The sequence below is a fragment of the Pipistrellus kuhlii genome, unplaced genomic scaffold (assembly GCF_014108245.1).
Source record: "Pipistrellus kuhlii isolate mPipKuh1 unplaced genomic scaffold, mPipKuh1.p scaffold_m20_p_42, whole genome shotgun sequence".
Lineage (NCBI taxonomy): Eukaryota > Metazoa > Chordata > Mammalia > Chiroptera > Vespertilionidae > Pipistrellus > Pipistrellus kuhlii.
The window spans coordinates 770,801-790,230 of NW_023425543.1; the positions used below are offsets into that span (position 1 = coordinate 770,801).

Below are 19,430 nucleotides of genomic sequence, written 5' to 3' on the forward strand. Positions count from 1 at the left end.
CGCAGGGCCCAAGGGAGCTGCTGGCAGTGAGAGGTTTGTCTTTCCCTTTGTGGTTCGTAACGCCCCTTCCGAGTGGGAAGTTCTCAGTTAGGTCTCGCCAGAGTCCCACCGGCGGCAAGGCGAGTGTTTCATCCTCTGTCCTAGGTGGCGACAAGCACGATGGATGTTGTAAGACAGACTTTCTAGCGCTCAGGACAACCGAGGGAGCCAGTGAGCCCTCCTGCGCCTCATTACTCACGGGCTGTAGCTTCACTGGGAGGGAAACAATGGAAGATAAACTTCCCCGGCCCTTGCCCAGCCGAAAGCCAGACCCTCTTTCTGAAAGTAGTTTCCAGTTGTCTCGCTTTTTTGTTTTGTTTTTAATATATATTTTTATTATTGATTTCAAAGAGGAGGGGAGAAGGGAAGAGAGATAGAAACATCAACGATGACAGAGAATCATGGATCGGCTGCCTCCTGCACGCCCCCTACTGGGGATTAAGCTGGCAACCCGCCGGGCATGTGCCCTGACTGGGAATCGAACCGTCAAACCGTGACCTCCTGGTTCGTAGGTCGATGCTCAACCACTGAGCCACGTCGACAGATTCCAGTGGTCTCCTACACATGATTTTATCTCCCTGCCATTTTGAAATCTGATTGTGTTCTTTGGCAATGATGATGGCGCAAGCATCCTCCATGAGGACAGATACCGGGGAAGAAGACAGGAGGCGCCCCATCGGAAAATCTCAACGCCTCGAGGCGTGTATGTGTGTGTGTGTGTGTGTGTGTGTGTGTGTGTGTGTGTGTGCTGGAGCTCACCCTCCAGAAAGGAGGGGAGCAGCAGGTGGTGGGAGGCTGCTGTGTGGGGGGTGTGCTGCCTGACTCCATCTCTGGGAGGGCGGACAGGCACACCCCAGCACCCGGCTCACCCTGTTTGGGTCCCTCTCGAGCGGAAAAGGCTTTTATTTATTCCGAGGAAACCTGAGTTTATAACACATACAGATACATAAATTTCCATACAAACGTCTTCCTTACCGCTGTGATTAAGGTATTTGCATGTAAAGAGAGCAATGTGTCCCTGACTCCCTCCTGGTAGGGAATTGTATTTCTCCCCTCACCCTGGAAGCCCAGGTCCTTGTCTGTGTCTACACTGGAGGAGCAGGAGGCAGAGGACCGGGTCAGTGTCGCATCTGAATTTTTTTTTTCTTTTTTCTTTTATTTTTTTCCCCTTAGGGTTTAGCTTATCCCATAGGATAGTTGGAGGTGGGGAGGAGAGAGCCTGAGAGAGTGGGCAGAATACCCACTAATTCTGGACACAGAGATAGTCTTTGAACCCTGAGCTCCCGTTTATGGGCTGTTGTGACCGTAGGACATTTTCTTAAATGCTCTCAACCTTAGATCCTCATCTGGGGAGGAACAAAAAAAAGAGAGAGAGAGAACACATTTTTGTGTGGTGCAGATTAAATCAGATAATGTATGCAAATTGCCTGGTATCTATTAGGCTCTCCATAGATGGTAATTATTATTATTCTTTGTAAGTGAATAAGGTAGAAATTACCTGTAAGAAATTTCAAGTGATTTGAAGTTACAAGCCAAGGCGCTGCCCAGGGTGGCCCCTGGTGCCAGGTACTCAGGGTGAAAGGGAGGAGAACCCGCTCAGGAGGGCTCAGGGGAACGGAACCAAAGCCCCTCTCATTCAGGTTGATCTGTTCGAGGCCCAGCGGGAAGGGGAGGTGCGGGGAGCTGGTCTGAGGCCCAGCCTGCGCGCTGTGGAATGGATGGGTCTGGCCAGGAGCTCCCTTTGGTGCCCGGAGCCGAGGAATTCTACCGCAGACAAATGTCTTCAGCGTTAGATCATCACGCACATTCTGGGGGAAATGAGTCAAGTTCCTCAAGGTCCCAAAGTGGATTGCCAGGGGTGGACAATACGCCATCCCTCCCTCCAGGCAGTTACCATGACAACCTTGGCTACCTCATCCCCCCCCCTTGAGTTATGCTCTTCAGCTTCTGTAGCTTTGATTTGTGGTCCAGTTTGTTCTTGAAGTGGATCATTTCCTTACCCAGTGGGTCCATCCCCAACTTCCTGGTCTCTGTATTCGTTCATTCATTCATTCATCCATCCATTCGAGTCTTGGCGTCATTGGGTATGTGCATGTCCTACAGCTCTCTACAGCATGCGCAGAGGAATCCATTATGTTTCCATCACAGTGATTTTCCACATAAAAAGTGCTTCATAAACCTACTTAGTTAAAACATATGTGATCTCCTGTCAGATTTCTACAACGAGTAAGGAATGATGCCCCCAGTGGCATCGGCATTTTTAAATGGACAGGCCTGCGTTCTTCCCCTGTTCCTTCCCGCCTCGCCCTCTGCCACCTGCAGGCCGCCAGCTCACCTCCCTGGGACTGCTGGTCTTCCTGAGACCTTGGAGCCTGTCTCCGTCCTCTCTCCTCTGAAATCCGCCGTCTCTTCCCCATTAAAGAAACATTTTCCTCTGACCTGTCTGCCCCTCTGTGTCCTTGACCGCCGGAATGGGACGTTTTCATCTTAATTCGGGGGCCTCTGATCTTGCCACTTCATTGACTCTGCTTTTCTGGGGTCACTAATTATCTCATCCTAGCAAAATCCTAATGAGTTTCCTCTTGAAAAGTCGAGTCCTCCTTTGAGCAGTGTGAGGAGGGAAGGGATTAAGGCCCCCATCCTTTCTCCCACCTCTGCACTCCCCACCTCGTCACTTTGTTGTTCATTCCCCTCCGGGCGGTTCCTTACCTCTTCCCCTCCTCTTGTGAAGGTCTGTGTCAGACAGACATCCCCCAGGGTCTTCCCTCTGCAGGTGGCTGGGTCCTTGTTTCCTTCTGGGACTCACCCACATGACCTCGTTTTACCTCAGCTCCCTCTTTAAAGACCCTGCCTCGCTGGACAGCACATGTCAGTGCTGGGGGTGAGGGCAGCATAATCCATCACGTCTTCTGGTCCCGCCCAGCCTCCCATCTGCTCTCTCTCTCTCTCATTTCCCTCCTGTCCTTTCTCTGCCATGGCATCCCAGCGGCCCTCTCACCGTCCCCACGCGTCCGCTCAGCATCCCTCTGTCGCTGCCGGCTGCGCACACCGGTGTGTTGCTTCATAAGCTGCTTTCTCGGGCCATTCCGTGCCGCTCCGCCCCCCCGGTGGACCGAGCGCGGGCCGGTGTCCGCTGTCTCGCACGCACAGCCCGTGACCCGCAGGTGCAGGAGGAATGTCCTGGCTCAGTGACCGCCCGTCCCTCCCCGAGGCGGCCCCACACCCCTCCTCCGACTTCTCCAGGGGCCTCTGGAGGGAAGCAGGTTTTTCCTGAGGGTCACGGGCCTCGTTCACCTGACTCTGCTGTCAGTGTTGGGGCAGGGGGAGAAGATGGAGGCTCCTCCCAGCAGGTGGCCGTCCAGCCCGCTCACCTCCTTTCCAATCCGGAAGGGCGGCCGGGCAGGACATCGGGGCGGGCAGCCTGGAGGAGGTGGTGAACTTGGCACTTTCCCCCGCGGAGGGACGGATCTTCCCTCGGAAGCTCTGGGGAAGGCACCACGCCTCTGCCCTAAGGCGGGGAAGGTTCTAGAAGAAGTCCACTTGGTATCACAGGGGTCGTGGGCTGGGGTCCCGTGGGAGCAGGGCGGAGCCTCGGAGGGAGCTTTGGCTGCCGGTGGCTCACAAAGGCAGCGGGCGGGGTGCCGTGTGCGGGGAGCGGTGACGTGCGTGTGCTGAGCCGCGGGCAGCCCCTCCAGACGGACTCAGGGCCTCGACCGGGGTTGGTGCGCGCAGCCTTCCTCCGGGGGCGAGTGAGGCGTCCGAGGTGTGGCCTGGAGAGACGCGCCATTCGGTCCACAGGCTGCGGCCCCTCCCCTCCCTCTCTCTGTCCTCGGTGCTCCTTCCTGTCCTTCACCCCTCTCTTCTCTCTCCCCTGCCCTGCTCTCTCCTGCGGTCCCGGCAGGAAGGGCCGTGCCAGAGGGGCCCGGCGAGCGTGTCGTGGCAGCGCCAGAGGCTAGCGGCGCCGGCGGCTTCCACAGTGAGTCCGGGGTTCCCTCCCGGGGCCGAGGGCGGGCAGGGCAGCCGCACCCGGGCTGGCCGCTTGCGGGCTTTGGAGAGGAACGTCCATGGGGGGCTGCTTCCCCCCTCTCCCTCCTGCCTCTCCTCCTTGGGGCATCACTGACTCCCATGGAGGTCTCCTGCCAAAGCCGTCGATGTGCTTGGATGTCTCGTGGCGAAAGCATGGCGGAGCGAGGGCCGTGCCTGCTGCCAGGTGCGCCCGGGAGAAGGCCGGGGCGTGGCCGCCCGGCTCTGTCCAGCTGCGTGCGGAGGCGGGAGGCCTGCATGGACCAGCCTGGCTGCTTTCTTGCCTTGCAGGAGCGCCCGGTGCATTGGGTCGCGTTGGATGCCCGCCTGCTTTAGGGACCGAGACTACCCCAGAGGCAGGCGCCAGGGCCTGCGGGATCAGAGGCCCCTGCTGACCCAGGGGCAGTGGGGGTAGGAGGTGCGCTGTCCAGGGCAGGGCTCCTGAGAGGTCAGCCCCCGAGGACTTGGGGAAGGCTGTCCCTCTGCAGGGGGACTTCTGGGGGTGTTTCTGGCCTGGAGATGGGCGTGCTGCGGAATCAGTGATGTTCCCCCCGCCCCGGCTCCACCATCAGCCCCGGGCGATGGCTTCCTCTCACGTGTGCTTGGGGGCCCTTTCCTTCCCTGCGGGAGGATAGAACCAGGTCATGGACCTGTAAGTCCCATCTGGCCAGAGGGAGCCAGTCCTGCTGCCGTCCCGAGATCCTCCCCCCCCCCCCCCCTTCCCGAGCCACGTGCTGTCTCCATGCACTGACTGCGTGTGCGGTGGCTCGTCTGGAAGTGAGAAGCTCGGTTTCTCACACAGGGTCAGGCTGGGCGCACGGCGTTTCTGTAGTTCCACTCATCCCTGTGACTTGGGGAGGGAGGGCAATGCAACAGGGCCTCAGGTTTTCCCAGGATCAGGCTCAGCGGCGTCTGTCTCCTCTCGGCACTGGTGCTGACAGCGGCGTTGACAAATCCCCACCTTCCATGCTGTTTGCTGAGCTGAGGGCGGAGGGGACAGCATCTCCAGGGCCACGCATGTTGGAAGACGGGGTGCATGGGTCTGTGTGCAGATGATGGGGTGGGGGGGGGGGTGCATGCAGAGGTCTGAGGCTGGGCAGAGACTTCCCGGCAGGGGTTGGGGTGAAGAGTTGCATTTAAAGAGACTTCATCCCTGGGCCACATCGGGTTACGGCTCTGCTGACCATCACTCTCGCTGTGGGACTTTGTGTTTGTCTGTCTTGTGCATTCATAGACTTTCCAGGAAAAAAATAGGTAGCATCTTATTTGATGCATAACACGAGCTCTTAGTAAGGGTGCGTGGCAAGCAGGCCGCCATCTGCAAGCACCGCGCTGCGGTCGCCACGGGAAGAATTATTTGGGGACGCCAGTTACCCCCGTTTTCGCTCTATGCTGAGGCGGCTGTTTCTACCCGCGGTGCTGCTATGTCCCGGGACTTCTGGGACGTCTGCACCCAGCCGTCTCCGTGCACGTCCGGGCGGTGTGCCTCTCGGTTTCACGACATGTGTCACACGGGTGGAAAGACGGTATTAGGCTGTCACCTATCGAGGGCTTTCTTTGCCATCACAATGTCAGTGTCACTTAGGAATATACTCCGGGCACTTGGACGTCCCTCTCTGCGGTCTCCCGTCTGTCAGATCCTGGCCACCCCGCCAGGCTCTGGCTCCCTCCGTCCCTGCGATTCTCAGAGCCGAGGACCCAGCGTCACTCGCCTGCCTCCAGACGGCGGGCTTCTCTGACTTAGCCGGCCGGTCTCCCCCCCACAAAAACACAGCAGCTTCCAGCCGGCTTCCCGCCGGGCCCTGGGGTCTCTCGGCACCTTTCTCCTCCAGTGCCTTCCTAGAAATAGGCATGTGAGTCCCAGAAATAGAGACCAACCGGAGGGTTGCATTTTCCAGGGTTCTATCAAGATCCTCTCAGCTGCCGGTGACAGAAAGCCTAGCCCGAGCTGTCTTAAGCAGAAAAGACAACGTGTGTGTCAACAGTCACGGCCTCCAGATTCAGGCGGTATTTCTGGGGCGGCTTAATTCTGAGACCCAAATAAGTCACCGGCCTCGGCGTCTGTTGCTTCCCTCTCCCTCCGTCCCTCTGCCTGCCTCCTCTTCCTGCCTGAGACGGCGACGGGAGAGAAAGAGCCGTTCACGGGAAATAGATTCCCAAACGATCCAGGCTGCTGCATTTGGAAGGCGGGGTGCTGAGTGCCGCAGCCGCTGGTCTGGGGCCCGGAAAGGAAGACTGTGCTCCTTAGAGAGGCCCTGCCGTGGCCGACCACTGAGCCGCCCGACCACCCCCCGTCATGTCGGCAGGAGTCGGCCAGGCTTTCCGGGGAGCACAGCCTATGGAGGAAGGCTGAGGAGGCCACGCCAGGACTGACCGCTCTCTCCCTCTGTCTGGGGAGGGACCCTGCTTCCCGGGGTCACTGTCTTGCACTCCTGCAGGGCCCGTGTCGGGACCAGCTTCCTTCACCCCCTCTGCACGCAGATGGCGGTATTTCCGAATGAAGCCCCTCCTTCTGCGCTGACGGGTGTGTCTTTTAAAGAAAGCTGATTCTAGGATCTCCATCACACGCTTCCAAGCCTGCCGCTCCAATGTATGTCGCTCACAGTGCCTGTGCAGTGAGCCCTCTTCCAGTGGGGGGCGGGAGAACGCGGCGGGATCAGAGTGATTGCGGCCTGAGGCTTGGGTCTTGGGCTTGTCAGCCTTTGAACTCAGTCCTCGCTTCCTCCCTCCTGGCGTCGCCTCGGCACTCACCGGGTTGTGGTGCTGCTGGGTCCCTGTTCCCAGAGACAAGCCTTCCACTCCCTGCATCTCCCTGCATCTCCTGCGGCTCTGTGGGAGGGAGCAGAGGCCCAGGTGAATGATGGCTAGATGAGGGCTGCTACCCCCAGGATCGCCCACCCCAGCCTTATGTGGCGCCACCTCTTGGTGACTCCAAGAAATAGATTTCCCCCCCAGTTTTGTTACCGGTGCCCTGACTGGGAACAAGATCACAGGTGACGTGCTCTGATGTGCCTTCTGTGCCCTTAGAGACATGCATGTGTGTAAGAGTAGGAAGGCATGGCTCAGTGATTGAGCATCGACCTATGAACGAGGAGGTCATGGTTCCATTCCCGGTCAGGGCACGAATCCGGGTTGCAGGCTCGATCCCCAGTGTAGGGCGTGCAGGAGGCAGCTGATCCGATCCTCATCATTGATGTCTCTCTCTCACTCCCTGTCCCTTCCTCTCTGAAATAAAAATATATATATATGTATGTGTGTGTGTATATATATATATATATATATATATATATATATATATATATATATATATATCTCAAGAGTAGGAATGCTTTGGGAAAGCTCATGCAGCTGATTACTGGCTTTGCCTTTAAGACTTTCTCCTGGGTTCATCCGCAGAGCCGTCCTCCCCTCTGCAGTCTGACCTTGAAAGGGAAGCCAGGAGCTAGGGCTGTTTTGAAGAGAGAGGGAGCCACCTGCAGCAGCAGCCTCCCAGCAGGGCCCGGGGTGCCAGCTGCTGCGCGGAGGGACGGACAGCTCCGTCCCCCCTTTCATCCCAGCCTGCCCTGGGCTCACAGCTCAGAGCGGGCCCTGGGGCTGCCACAGAGGCGGGCTGTGCGGGACCCTGTGTCTCAGAACCCCAACCTCCTCCCGGTGCTGGGAGGGGCAGCCAGAGGTTTCAAAGGGAATATTTTATTTTGGTTCAGTCAGCCTGAATCTAAACCGAAACCTGTCAGGACCCGGGTCGTGCAGATGAATTGCAAATCTAGATTCAGCGCCAGGAGGCCCTGTTCTCCCTCTGCCTGTTACCCTGTCGCGTTGAGCAAGCACGCGGGGTACGCAAGGACCGTCCCAGGCCTGGTGGTCCATGGTGCATCTGAGCTGAGTGAATGTGGACCGGGCCCTTTTCATATCTTCTCTGAGGTTTGTTTTCGCGAGGAGACTGGAGAGCAGAGAGGAGGCTCCCCCCTGGGCATTCCGAAAGGAAGACAGGGCCGAGTTATTTTCCAAAGGACATCTCTGACCTGCAGCATCTGCTCTGTAAGGAGTGCACTGCTCGGGGCCCAAGGGGACAGTGAGGTGTCAGGGGCGCCAGCGTGTAGACGGGGCTCGCACAGGGAGACAGAAGGGCGCTCCGTCCCAGAGCTGGCTCCGGCAGAGGTGGCACCCAGTGGGGGAGCTGGGGACAAGCACAGCGGGCGATTCATCCAAGCCCTTGCCTTCTGGGGAGCCTCCAGGAGTTCTGCCCGATCCCGGGGCAGCCATTCCTCAGCTGCTTTTGCAGAAGCCGTCAGGAAGCCCTGCTCAGAGGGAGCGGGCTGAGTGAGGGCTTCGAGGGCCGCCTCTGCCCCTCTGCCTCCAAGGAGTCCACAGAACCTCTCAGACCTGGGGCCGAGGTCTCTCTCCACGGATTCCACAACAGTGGGCCCTGCACGGAAGGCAGGCAGGCCTGCCGCACTGAGTCAGGAGTCTGATGTCACTGCAGACAGCCTTGGTCTCTGTGTGAAGGTGGCATCCGCGGGATTTCGTGACTGTGTGAAGCCATGGGTAGGCGTGCGTTTGTGACTGCACTACACACACGCACACGCACACGCACACGCACACACGCTGTAGGTCTAAGTCAGACAGGCACGCAGCTGAATACACCCCCGGGCACCCTCCCACAAACGGGGGAAACAGAGTTCTGCCAGGCGCACCCAGCCTGTGCGCATCAGGGTGGAGAACAGGAAGCGGCCCAACCAAAATTTTACCGTCGTCAGACTGGACTGTATATATATGTGGGTATTTTAAATATTTTTACTGATTTCAGAGAAGGCGAGAGGAAGAGAGAGAGAGAGACAAACATCCATGATGAGAGAGGATCATGGATCGGCTGCCTCCTGCACTCCCCCTACTGGAGATCAAGCCACCAACCCAGGCATGTGCAATGACTGGGAATTGAACCAAGACCTCCTGGTTCATAGGTCGATGCTCAACCACTGAGCCACACTGCCATGCCCAGGTTGCAGGCTTGATCCCCAGAATGGGGCATGCAGGAGGCAGCTGATTCATGATTCTCTCTCACCATTAGTGTTTATCTCTCTCTCCCTCTCCCTTTCTCCCTGAAATCAACAAATTATATATATATTTTAAAGGCATGTCTGCCTCTTGCATGCTTTAAGTTGCCATCTAAAATTTCCAACATAATTTTAAAACACTTGCCAGTAGCAAATATTGACATTAAAGGTACATTATTTCTTTAATGTATCTAATAAACTCTAAATACCAGAAAATCTGATACAGCATCTATTAAACACATGAACAAGTCCTTAAACAATTTTACATGGTTTCTTTTTCTTCTTGAATTTATATTTCCATTCCAGCTCCCCTACCGAATTTTATCCTTATGTGTTATATTTCTATGCATGAAAGCCTTTTATTGGCCACTCTGTCATAATTTACTATGACAAAAGTGTGTATGAAGATTTAAATTTAATTTTTAATGCCCAATAACCATAAGTTTCTGGATGTTAAGAGCTTTTGGATTGAGTTATCATTACAATTATTAGTAATATACAGAAACAGGCAGTGGATCAACATAGCGTGCATATATGCCAACCCGTGATGAATATGAAAGATTACAAGTGTAATATTCCCAATACTTCATGTGTTTACTAATAAATATTATTTGTTGCTAAAAGTAAGAAAGGTTCCGGATCAATTCCGCTTCCTTCTCTTTTTTATAAATATCAGAAATGAGAAGTGTTACTCACAGGAGACAAGTATGTGAGAAAGGAACGGGTGTTGTTACTGACACGTGCCTCGGTTCCTGCAACTGTATTCTAGATCCTTGCCTAAACTCTCCTGTGGCTCTCTTGCCAAAATGTCTCTTTAATCTTCTCTCAGCTGATCATTCTTTTGGATCAGTTGTTTGAAAAGAACTGCAAACTACCCGACTGCAAAACGATTTATTTCCCAGCCACCAGAGACATTTATTTTTGACAACTGTACCCATATTTCATGGAGTGTCTCTGTACTCGACGTTTTCTTTCCTGTGGTTGAGAGTGAATGAGAAATTGGTCTTTCTCTTTGAGGGTGGCAGGTAGGAGTGTGTGTGTTTGTGTGTGCGTGCATGCTTGCACGCACGCGCATACAAATGCAATTGAGAAAGATTGCTGGCCCACAGGGGTCCTCAGTTTTAGAAAACACGCCCACACTGTAAATGCTCCTCGGTGGGAGAATTGACAGCCAATCCATACCCATCTCACGCCTGTACACTCATCAAAGTTTACACCAGCTCCCTCCATTCCTCCTCTCACTCTGCATCGTGTCTATAACCATCCCACGGGCCAACGCAAGAACCAATGAGGAGGAATCTGTTCTTTACAATTTTGTATTAAACGCCCCATAAATTCCTGACTTCTGTTTTTTAAAACAAGAACCCAGGTACAATAGAACATTCTACTACCTTCGATCACAAACATACCTTTCTTTAAAAAAAAAAAATCATCTTTGTGTAGAACTTAAATAAATTAAGTCCCATGTGTTCTCTTTATTCATTTCATTGTTTTTAAACTTATATATATATATGATAAATTTATATATATATATGATACATGACCAAGATAAAAGTTTGAAATATGCATAATAAAATATGAGGGGTATTTTTTCTTTTTTAAATCAGGGCTCACCATCACTCACCTTTCTAGAGGAAACCACTGGTGTAATGTAATGCTGTCTTTCTGGACCTTTTCCTGTGCACTCACAGAGTGATACACTGTTGCCACTAACACATTATTTGCTTGTGTACACTTATAGAGTCATACATTGTTGCTAGTGATACATTATTTGCTTGTGCGCACACACGTATTTTTACATGAATGAAAATGCTGATACAGATTTTGGATGTCTTGAGTTTTTTTCATGTAACATACTCCCCATCACCACACAATACTCCTTTTAACTACCGCATCCACGTCTAGTGACAACGCGTTGCCCTTACAAACAATGAAGCTGCCATCTTCGACCAAGGATGTTTGCTTCCAGAAGCAAGGATTTGTGTAAGAAAGACCCTTAGAAATGAAACCGCCGGTTCAGAGGCCATGTCACATCCCCTGTGTGGGCAGATTCTGCCAAAGGTCCCCCAGACAAGGCTGCCCTAACCTGAGCAGCCACAGTTGAGGGCCCCCCTTTCCTCACACGCTCCCCAGCACCAGACAGACGGTCTTTCCACCTTTGCTCACGTGACATTAACAAGTAAACGTGTCTCTCTGTTGCTGTGATTGGCATCTCTGCATATGTTCGTGGCCATTTGTAGCTTTTTTGTGGGTTGTCTGCTCTCTCTCTTTCCTCGTTTCCCCCCCTGGGTTGCTTTCTTAAACTAATGTAAAGGGCTGCTTTATAATACATGGGTTTTAATTCTCTGTGTGTTACATATGTATATATTGCAGATATTTTCTCTGTCATTTGTCTTTTAGCTATGTTTATTTTGTATTGTTGCCATGTAAAAAAAAAAAGTATTTACTTGTATCTCCAAGTCCTAGTCTTCATGGCTTCTTGAACATGTGTCTTATTTAGGAAGGTCTTCCTCTCCTAAAATTGTACCAATACTTTTCTTAAGTTTTCTTCTAATTATTATTATTGTTTTGTGTTTTTTTATGTTTAGCTCTTTAATCCATCTGGAAATGATTTTTGTATATGGTGTGAGGTAGGTATCTAAGTGTACTTTTCTCAATGAACAGTTCATTGTCTCGATGTGTGCTTACTAACCCATCATTTCATGTATTGGATGCCAATATTTACACACGGGTCTGCTCCCAGACTCTGTTTTGTTCCATCGATCAATGAAATTTGTCTGTTTCTACGCCAGTAACACAGTGTACGCATTGCTGTGGTTTGGTAATACGTTCTGCTGCCTGATCAAGCAAATGCCCCTTGTTGTTCTATTTCAAGCGTATCCCAGTTTTTACCAGGCATTCCCTCCTCTGGACGGCTTTTGCTATCATTGTGTCAATCCGCACACATCACTCCATTGGGATTGTTATTTGGCTTGTGTTGAGTTTTTAAATTAATTTGAGCGGGGCACAGGAGATTTGGGAGATTTATTATACCGATTCTTCCCATCCCAGGAAAAGACGTGCCTCTCTAATTGTGTAGATCTTCTTTTATGTTTTCCAATACTTCCTCTCAGCTAGACCTTCTATATTTTCTGCTAAGGTGTAAGCCTAGGAACATTAAATGTTCTGTTGCTATTGCTACAAGCAACCTCATTTTCTACTGAATTGTGGAGTAAGCCGTAGCTGTTGGTGTATATGAGAATGGTTTCATTTTTGGATGTTCGTTTTACACCTGGGTAGCTTACTAAAGCATATAATTGTTGTGATGGCTTTTTAGTGAATCATCTTGAACAGTCACATCATATGCAGACAAAGGCAGTTTTGACTCTGCCTTTAAAGTAAATAAATATATTGATTTCAAAGAGGAAGGGAGAAGGGGAGAGAGATCGAAACATCAGTGATGAGAGAGAATCACCGATTGGCTGCCTCCTGCAAGCCCCCTACTGGGGATCAAGCCCACAACCCAGGCATGTTCCCTACACCAGAATGGAACCTGGGACCCTTCAGTCCACAGGCCAATGCTCTATCCACTGAGCCACACCGGCGAGGGCTTGACTCTGCCTTTTAAATAGTCTCCCTTGTTTAAAGTCTGCTTTATCACATAGGCTAGTACCTCACCTGAACAGTGTTGGTAAAATCAGTGGTAGAAGAGACCTCTATGGTTCTGATGTTGCATTAGTCAGTATGATCTTTAGTGTGTTACACAGAGCTAAAGCATTGAACTAGAGCTTTGAATCAGGAAAGGTGTTGGAAAAGAATAGTTTTCCCCCTTTTATCTTTTACTTTAGTAAATTAAACAGATTTCTTAAAAGGACTGAGGCATTCTTTTATTTGCACATAAAATGTGTTGAGTTATAATATGGAATTATTATAATCTATTGCTGATTCAATAAGATCCTATTTTATTCGGGTTTTGAGACTATATTCATAACAGAGATGCTTTACACATATGTAGATATGTTACCTAGATAGTATCTGCGTTCATTTGCAAAAGGCTGCTTGCTAAGCTTGATTGATTGGGTCAACAGGGAATTCAAGCCACAGTGTGTGTCTGGGGGAGTTCTTTTTACTTCCTGTTTTGGTTTTTGTTTGGAAAAGTATCAATAGGTTAGAAAATCCTAGTAGAACTCATCCATAAGACCATCTGGTCCTTGTACATATTTTTAATGTGTAGCTGCTTCTTCTTCTTTTTTTTTAAATGCAATTGTAATTGGTTTTGTATTTAAGTTGTATCTTTCTTACCTTTTTTAAAATTAAAATTTTCAAGTAACTCAATCATGGCATCTATACTTCATATTTTATTGTTGCCTCATTCTTAACATTTTTGCATTGTGTCCTTGGTGTCCTTATTAACCTTGCAAATGTTTATATTACTTTTGAAAGAACTAGCAATTGATTATGTAGCTATAGTCTGCTTTCCTTCGCCCTTTTGATTGATTGTTTGCTTTGTTTTGTTATAATTCCTCATTATATCTTTATTATTTATTTTTTCCTGCTTTCCATACATTTGCCTGGTACATCTTTGCTACCTTTTTAAGGTAGAATTCTTATTTAATTAAAATCTATTTTAAATTATTTTAGAAATAAGTGCTTAAGCGCTATAAGTCCCCCCCTCCTCCCCGTTACCTTATTATTATTAGGACAGTTTTAAATTTTATTTTCAATTGTGTTCTATACCAAACGGAGTTCTTTTTCATCAGCCAAAGAGCACCTTTTAAAAATTACCCTCTTACTCTCCATTTCAATCTTATGTTATTTGGTACAGTAAATGTTTCTTGCTTCCACTTTATGTTGCTTACTGTTTTGTCCCCTTGGCATTTCAGATTTCCTTTGAGATGTAGCATCGCGATTGGTGTTGACACATGTTTTTTAGGTCATTGAGAACAACATGGAACCTCTTGGGGAGGCCTAAAAACACACAGCACCCACATCTTGGGGTGACAACTCACTGTTTGCATTTTAGAAACGCATCTCCACTTGTGTTGTCTTCCTGATGTGTTAATTTTCAAAAGAAGGGTTTTATTTTCCCATCCTAATTATAGGTGTCAGTTCCCTTTTATTTATAACCTGTTTCACTTGTTATACGTTTTCGTTGCAATCTTAATTGGACCATAAAACTTTATAATTATCATAATGGTGGATTTACCATCTTTAAATATGCTATAAATCACTCTGTTGCCATATAATTCTTGGCATCCTGAAATTGTTCATATATACACTTAATTTCAATATATTATCTATTTAATACATGTTATAATGTACATGGAATAGTCCGTAGTCAACATACATTCATCTTTCCTTGTATTGTTTGTTGTATTTATGCATTCTTTCATCTTTAATATTTTCTGATACTTTTTCTTAGCTATGTCTTTTATAAAGAACATGCATTTGATTTTTAATATACTTTTTTTCTTATTTAACAGGTGGTATTCATACTTATTGTCTTTAGTGACATTACTCAAACTTTCTCATTTTGTGCTTTCTACTCACCACTATCCCATTCCTTTGTGTACTGATTTTGTTATTAATTAGAGGGTTTTTTGTTCTGTTTTCCTAAACTGATTTGGAAGCTATATGTTCTATATCTATTCTTCTAGAAGCTACTTTAAAATTTTAGCAAGCTCATTTAAATTTAAGTCATTATAATCAACAGCTGATGACTGGCTGTGAGCTCCCTTTCGGTCCTTGGAAGGACAAAGACTTTATCAGGCTTTTAATTATCTCTCCACCTAATTTCCTATGCACTTATAGCTGAAATTATCTAGAAGTTCCATTCCAAGTAAGTATTGCTAATAGTGGCAGTGGTAACACTGTTAGCATTATTAGCATTATTATTTACTTTATGGCTTTGTTTAATAGAAGCCTTTATTAGTAATTGCACCCCATTTTGCTACCAAATTAGCAGCCATTGTTTAGCTTTAAATTGCATTTGTGTGGCTAATTTGCTTCGCACTGTTTGTTATGTCCCAAGTCAGTGTATATCCTAGCATCTCCTTCCTGCTTCTCTGTAGCACACCCTCAATTAATTTCTGTGTCTCCATTTTCTGAAAGGCTGTGAGGGGTCAATAGTCCGAGTCTTGGCTTGTCTGAAAGCAGCATCACCGTCCGTCTTTGCTCTTGAAACGGAGTGATCTTGATGATCAAATCCCAGGCCGAAAACATCATCTGCAAATCCGTATCATCATTTATCTTCTAAATCACTTCAAGGGGGCCAGGAAAACCTGATTTCTCCTTCGAGAAGCGTGATTGCCCATCTCCCCCATAAGTCATCCTTCTTTAAACGCTCATCATTAGGATTCCTCCAGCCGGTCCACGCCGGCGGAGGCTCTCCTGATTAATAGTTCATCGGGAATTCGCAGAGAGCTCTTTTATCAGCGGTAATCAGTTTCCTAACAACAAATCTGGGGTCCCAGCCACAAGCTCCCGTTCGCAGGGCTGCCTTTGCTAATGATGCACTCAGTCCCCGAGTTCTAAAGCAGGCGCTGGCTGTGACTTCGCTTATGCTAATGCCAGAACACTGCTGGGCCGTGAGGATTCCCCCTGATGCAGTGTTCGGCAAACCGCGGCTCTCGAGCCACATGCGGCTCTCTGGCCCCTTGAGTGTGGCTCTTCCACAAAATACCACGGCCTGGGCGAGTCTATGTTGAAGAAGTGGCGTTAGAAGAAGTTGAAGTTTTAAAAAATGTGGCTCTCCAAAGAAATTTCCATCGTTGTCCTGTTGATACTTGGCTCTGTGGACTCATGAGTTTGCCGACCACTGCCCTAGACTCTCAGATCCATAGTCCCCCACCCCCATGGCTGCTGTCCTCCTCGGGCTGTTTGGAGACTTTCTCCTCACTGGCCTTTGAGCTCTTGCTAAGAGCTGCTGCCCCTTCTCTCGTGGTCCCCGAGGTTTCTTATCAGCGTGTGGTCTTCCAGGCTTCCCTGTCCCCTTCCCCGGAAACACGGAGTCCCACGTCGTGCTGAGGGAACACCAGGGCTGTGGTGTAGAAATTAAAGGCATATTCGCCGCACAGGGACCGTGTTGTGTCTTGAGCTCCTTGGCCACGGAGTCCAACCCGAGGCCTGCAAGTGCTTGGATACCTGACCCCTCGCTGAGGCTTCCTTTCGCGGCTAGGAGCCTTGTAGTCCCACATCCTGACGTCATCCCTCCTCCCGAACCCATCTGGTGACCCCCCTCATCCCTCGTGCCAGGGGCGCCTCCTTCCTGGAGGCACTTCCTCTCGTGGCCCCTCCACGGCCGTGGGCCTCCTCCGTCCGGCTCTGCTCTGGCCTCTGCGACCAGTTGCAGGCAGGGGTGTCTGTCTCAGGATAACGTGCATCGGGTCCCTCTCGGTGGGAAGCGTGCAGGGAGCCGGGACCCCCTGGCCACCGGCTCACCTCTGTGTGCCTCTGTCTCCCTCCCCCCCACCCCCCCGCTAGGTGGGAGGTCACACCATGCTCCCCATCCGCTGGATGCCCCCCGAGAGCATCATGTACCGGAAGTTCACCACCGAGAGCGACGTGTGGAGCTTCGGGGTCATCCTCTGGGAGATCTTCACCTACGGCAAGCAGCCCTGGTTCCAGCTGTCCAACACGGAGGTACCGGGCGCAGGGGCCTCAGCGGGGAGAGGGGCCGGGGGGCCGACAGGAGCGGGCTCCGGCCAGGCCTCAGGCGCAGGAGGTGGAGCCAGGAGAGCAGGCGGAGGCCTGAGAAGGGGCGAGGGAGAGCTCTGAGTGGGAGGAGAGGAGAGCTGTAGGAAACGAGGTCTAATTACCCAGAGAGCGTGAAATCACATCTCTGGATTGAGACGCAGGTCACGCTTCTCTCCGCTCCGCGGCTCTCCGCATCGCCACCGTTTGGCTAAGAAACAAGGCCGGCAGAGCCACTGCGAGGCCTTCGGCCGTGCCCCTTGTGGGGACACCCCGCTCAGGGTGCCCAGGCGTCCGCGTCCCAAGGGCTCCGGGCCTGCCGGGCCGGGCAGGCCGTGAGGTGGGAGGGCGGAGCCCGCGTGGTTCACGGGACACGGGAGCGCTGACGGTTCACGCAGTAACAATAAACACTGACTCGAATCCTAAAGAATACAGATCCCATTAAATCCCCAAGCGCCTCGGCTCCGTGTGGCTCAGCGCTTTCCACACACACACCTGGGAGACGCAGGACAGAGAGGGCAGGGGGGTCTCTCGTGCGGAGATGGACCAGCCGGGGTCTCAGAGGCGAGAGCTTCCAGAACCTCCGGCAGGCTCTGGCCAAGGTCACCCGGCTCTTCTGCCCCCAAAGCCCGTCGGGGCGGCTCCGCGGTGCCTGCCCTGGAGCCGGGCCGACCCAGGAGTCAGTGCAGCTCGTAGGCAAGGAGGGGCTCCGTCCCCCGAGGCGAAGAGCCCGGCGAGGCGGGCCCATCCCCGTGGCCTCTGCTTTCCGGAGAGACGGGCGCACAGGCCTCGGACCGGAGTCTGCCCCGATAGCCGTGGGAGCCGCGCCGTCTGCGCTTCCTTGTGCCCTGGCCACGTGACCAAGGGCTTCTCATCGTTTATGAGCCGAATGGGCCCGGAACGCATTGTCTAAGATAGGACAAGACAGTTTAACGACCTTTAAGAAAATAAAAGCGTGTATGTCAGAACCCATTGTTAGAAAAATTACTGCTTTCTTCCTGGGGTTGGGACTGGGGGTGGGCGCGCACACGCACACACACACACACACACACACCTGCACACACATGCACAGACTTGTGCCCTGAGCATAGCTCAGGCCGTCTGGTGGCCCCGTAGAGACAGAACCTGGGCTGAGGGTACGAGTGGCAGCGGATGCCCTGACATCCAGGCCGGCCTGGTAGCCAACAGTGTGTCTGTGGCTGGCCATCCGGAGCATCTTCAGGAGCGAGGTCAGAGGTCAGAGGTCAGAGGAGATCGCCTCGGGATCTATCCAGGAAGGCCGGCCAGGAGGCGGAGCGCCAGGAGCACCCTGCGATGCCACGCCAGACCCCGCCCTCGTCTCCCGCACGCACAGGCTCTCCAGCGCCTCTGCTCTGTCTCCCGCCCCGCCCGCCCGCGGCCTGTGCCATGGGCCCCGGGCCCCGCGCCGCACCCGAACGGGAAGCTCCGATGTAACGCCCTCGTTCTCCCCGCTCTTCCAGGTCATTGAGTGCATCACCCAAGGCCGCGTGCTGGAGCGGCCCCGAGTCTGCCCCAAGGAGGTGTACGACGTGATGCTCGGCTGCTGGCAGCGGGAGCCGCAGCAGCGGCTAAACATCAAGGAAATCTACAAAATCCTCCACGCGCTGGGCAAGGCCACGCCCATCTACCTGGACATCCTGGGCTAGGCCCACCGCGGCCACGGCCACGGCCACGGCCACGGAGCCTTGCCTGCTGCCTCCTCTCTCCAGCCTCACACGCCCCCCTTCCGCCTCACAGCCCCTTCCCCGCCCTTGACTGAAGCGAACATCTTCACATAAACTCAAGTGCCTGCTACACACACGACACTGAAAAAGGAAAGAAGAAACCCTGTAAGGCAGTTGGCGTCTATATATATATATATAAAATATATATATATAATATATATATTTATATACCTACTATCTATCTATATCTACAGAGAGATCCCTTCTCTAATCCCGAGAGAAGCTGCTAACACAGAAACCGCGAGACTACAGCGACAGCTCGGAAAACCGTCACCGTTACGAACACAGACTAACGTTCCCTTTGACTTAAATGGCGGCCCGTGCTTGCGCAGCTCCGGCTTTTCGGGCGGAGGCCCCGGACAGAGACGGGGGGGACCCCGACCCCCTGCACAGGGGGCTGCCCTCCAGCCCTGCACAGGCTCCCGCGCCAATTGGCAGGATGGCACCAGCCGAGCTCAGCAAGGACCTGCTCCTGACTGACCGGGGCCTGGATCTTCCCTGGCCACGCCCCCAAGCCTTCCCTCTTCTGGGGACCTTTGTCTCCTCCGAGAGGGTTTTCTAAAGCTTCTCCATCCTGGAAAGTGGATGCCTCCGGGAGCCGGCGATGGTGCCCACGCACTGAGCAAAGAGCAGCAAGGAGCAAGGACGTACAATCCTGGCAGCCTGTGGGGCTGTCGTCTGTCCTGGGAGCGTCAAGCACCGGTGGCCTTTCTGGACGGACATCGTGCTGTGACTCAGTTTCCCCACCGAGGAACGAGCTGTGACATGGGCTCTTCTTCGGGCGCTGCCCTGCCTTTCCATCCCCGGAGGGACTCCCCGGCCCCGCCTCCCACACTCAGGCCTCCGGGCGTCGGGGTCTCCACATGTGGATACAGAGGGCCTCGGCAGCAGGAGGCTT

The 19,430-nt window shown here is 51.9% G+C and overlaps 1 protein-coding gene across 5 annotated transcripts in view; it reads left to right on the forward strand.

Moving 5' to 3' along the window:
• NTRK3 (neurotrophic receptor tyrosine kinase 3) overlaps positions 1–19,198 on the forward strand; it is a 170,811-nt gene extending 151,613 nt beyond the window's left edge. Inside the window, exons 17-20 of one of the 5 annotated variants that reach the window (XR_006739867.1) lie at positions 3,941–4,015; positions 16,578–16,736; positions 18,269–18,637; positions 18,727–19,197. Coding sequence is in view for 4 of the 5 variants with exons in the window: in XM_036411849.2 (XP_036267742.1) it covers positions 3,941–4,015; positions 11,705–11,746; positions 16,578–16,736; positions 18,269–18,454 (462 nt within the window). In the remaining variant the exon portion in view is untranslated. Of the gene's footprint in view, positions 1–3,940; positions 4,016–11,704; positions 11,747–16,577; positions 16,737–18,268 lie in introns of all 5 variants that reach the window. The other 4 variants (XM_036411849.2, XM_045572010.1, XM_036411845.2 and 1 more) reach the window with 4 other exon arrangements.
• The last annotated feature ends 232 nt before the right edge of the window (positions 19,199–19,430 follow it).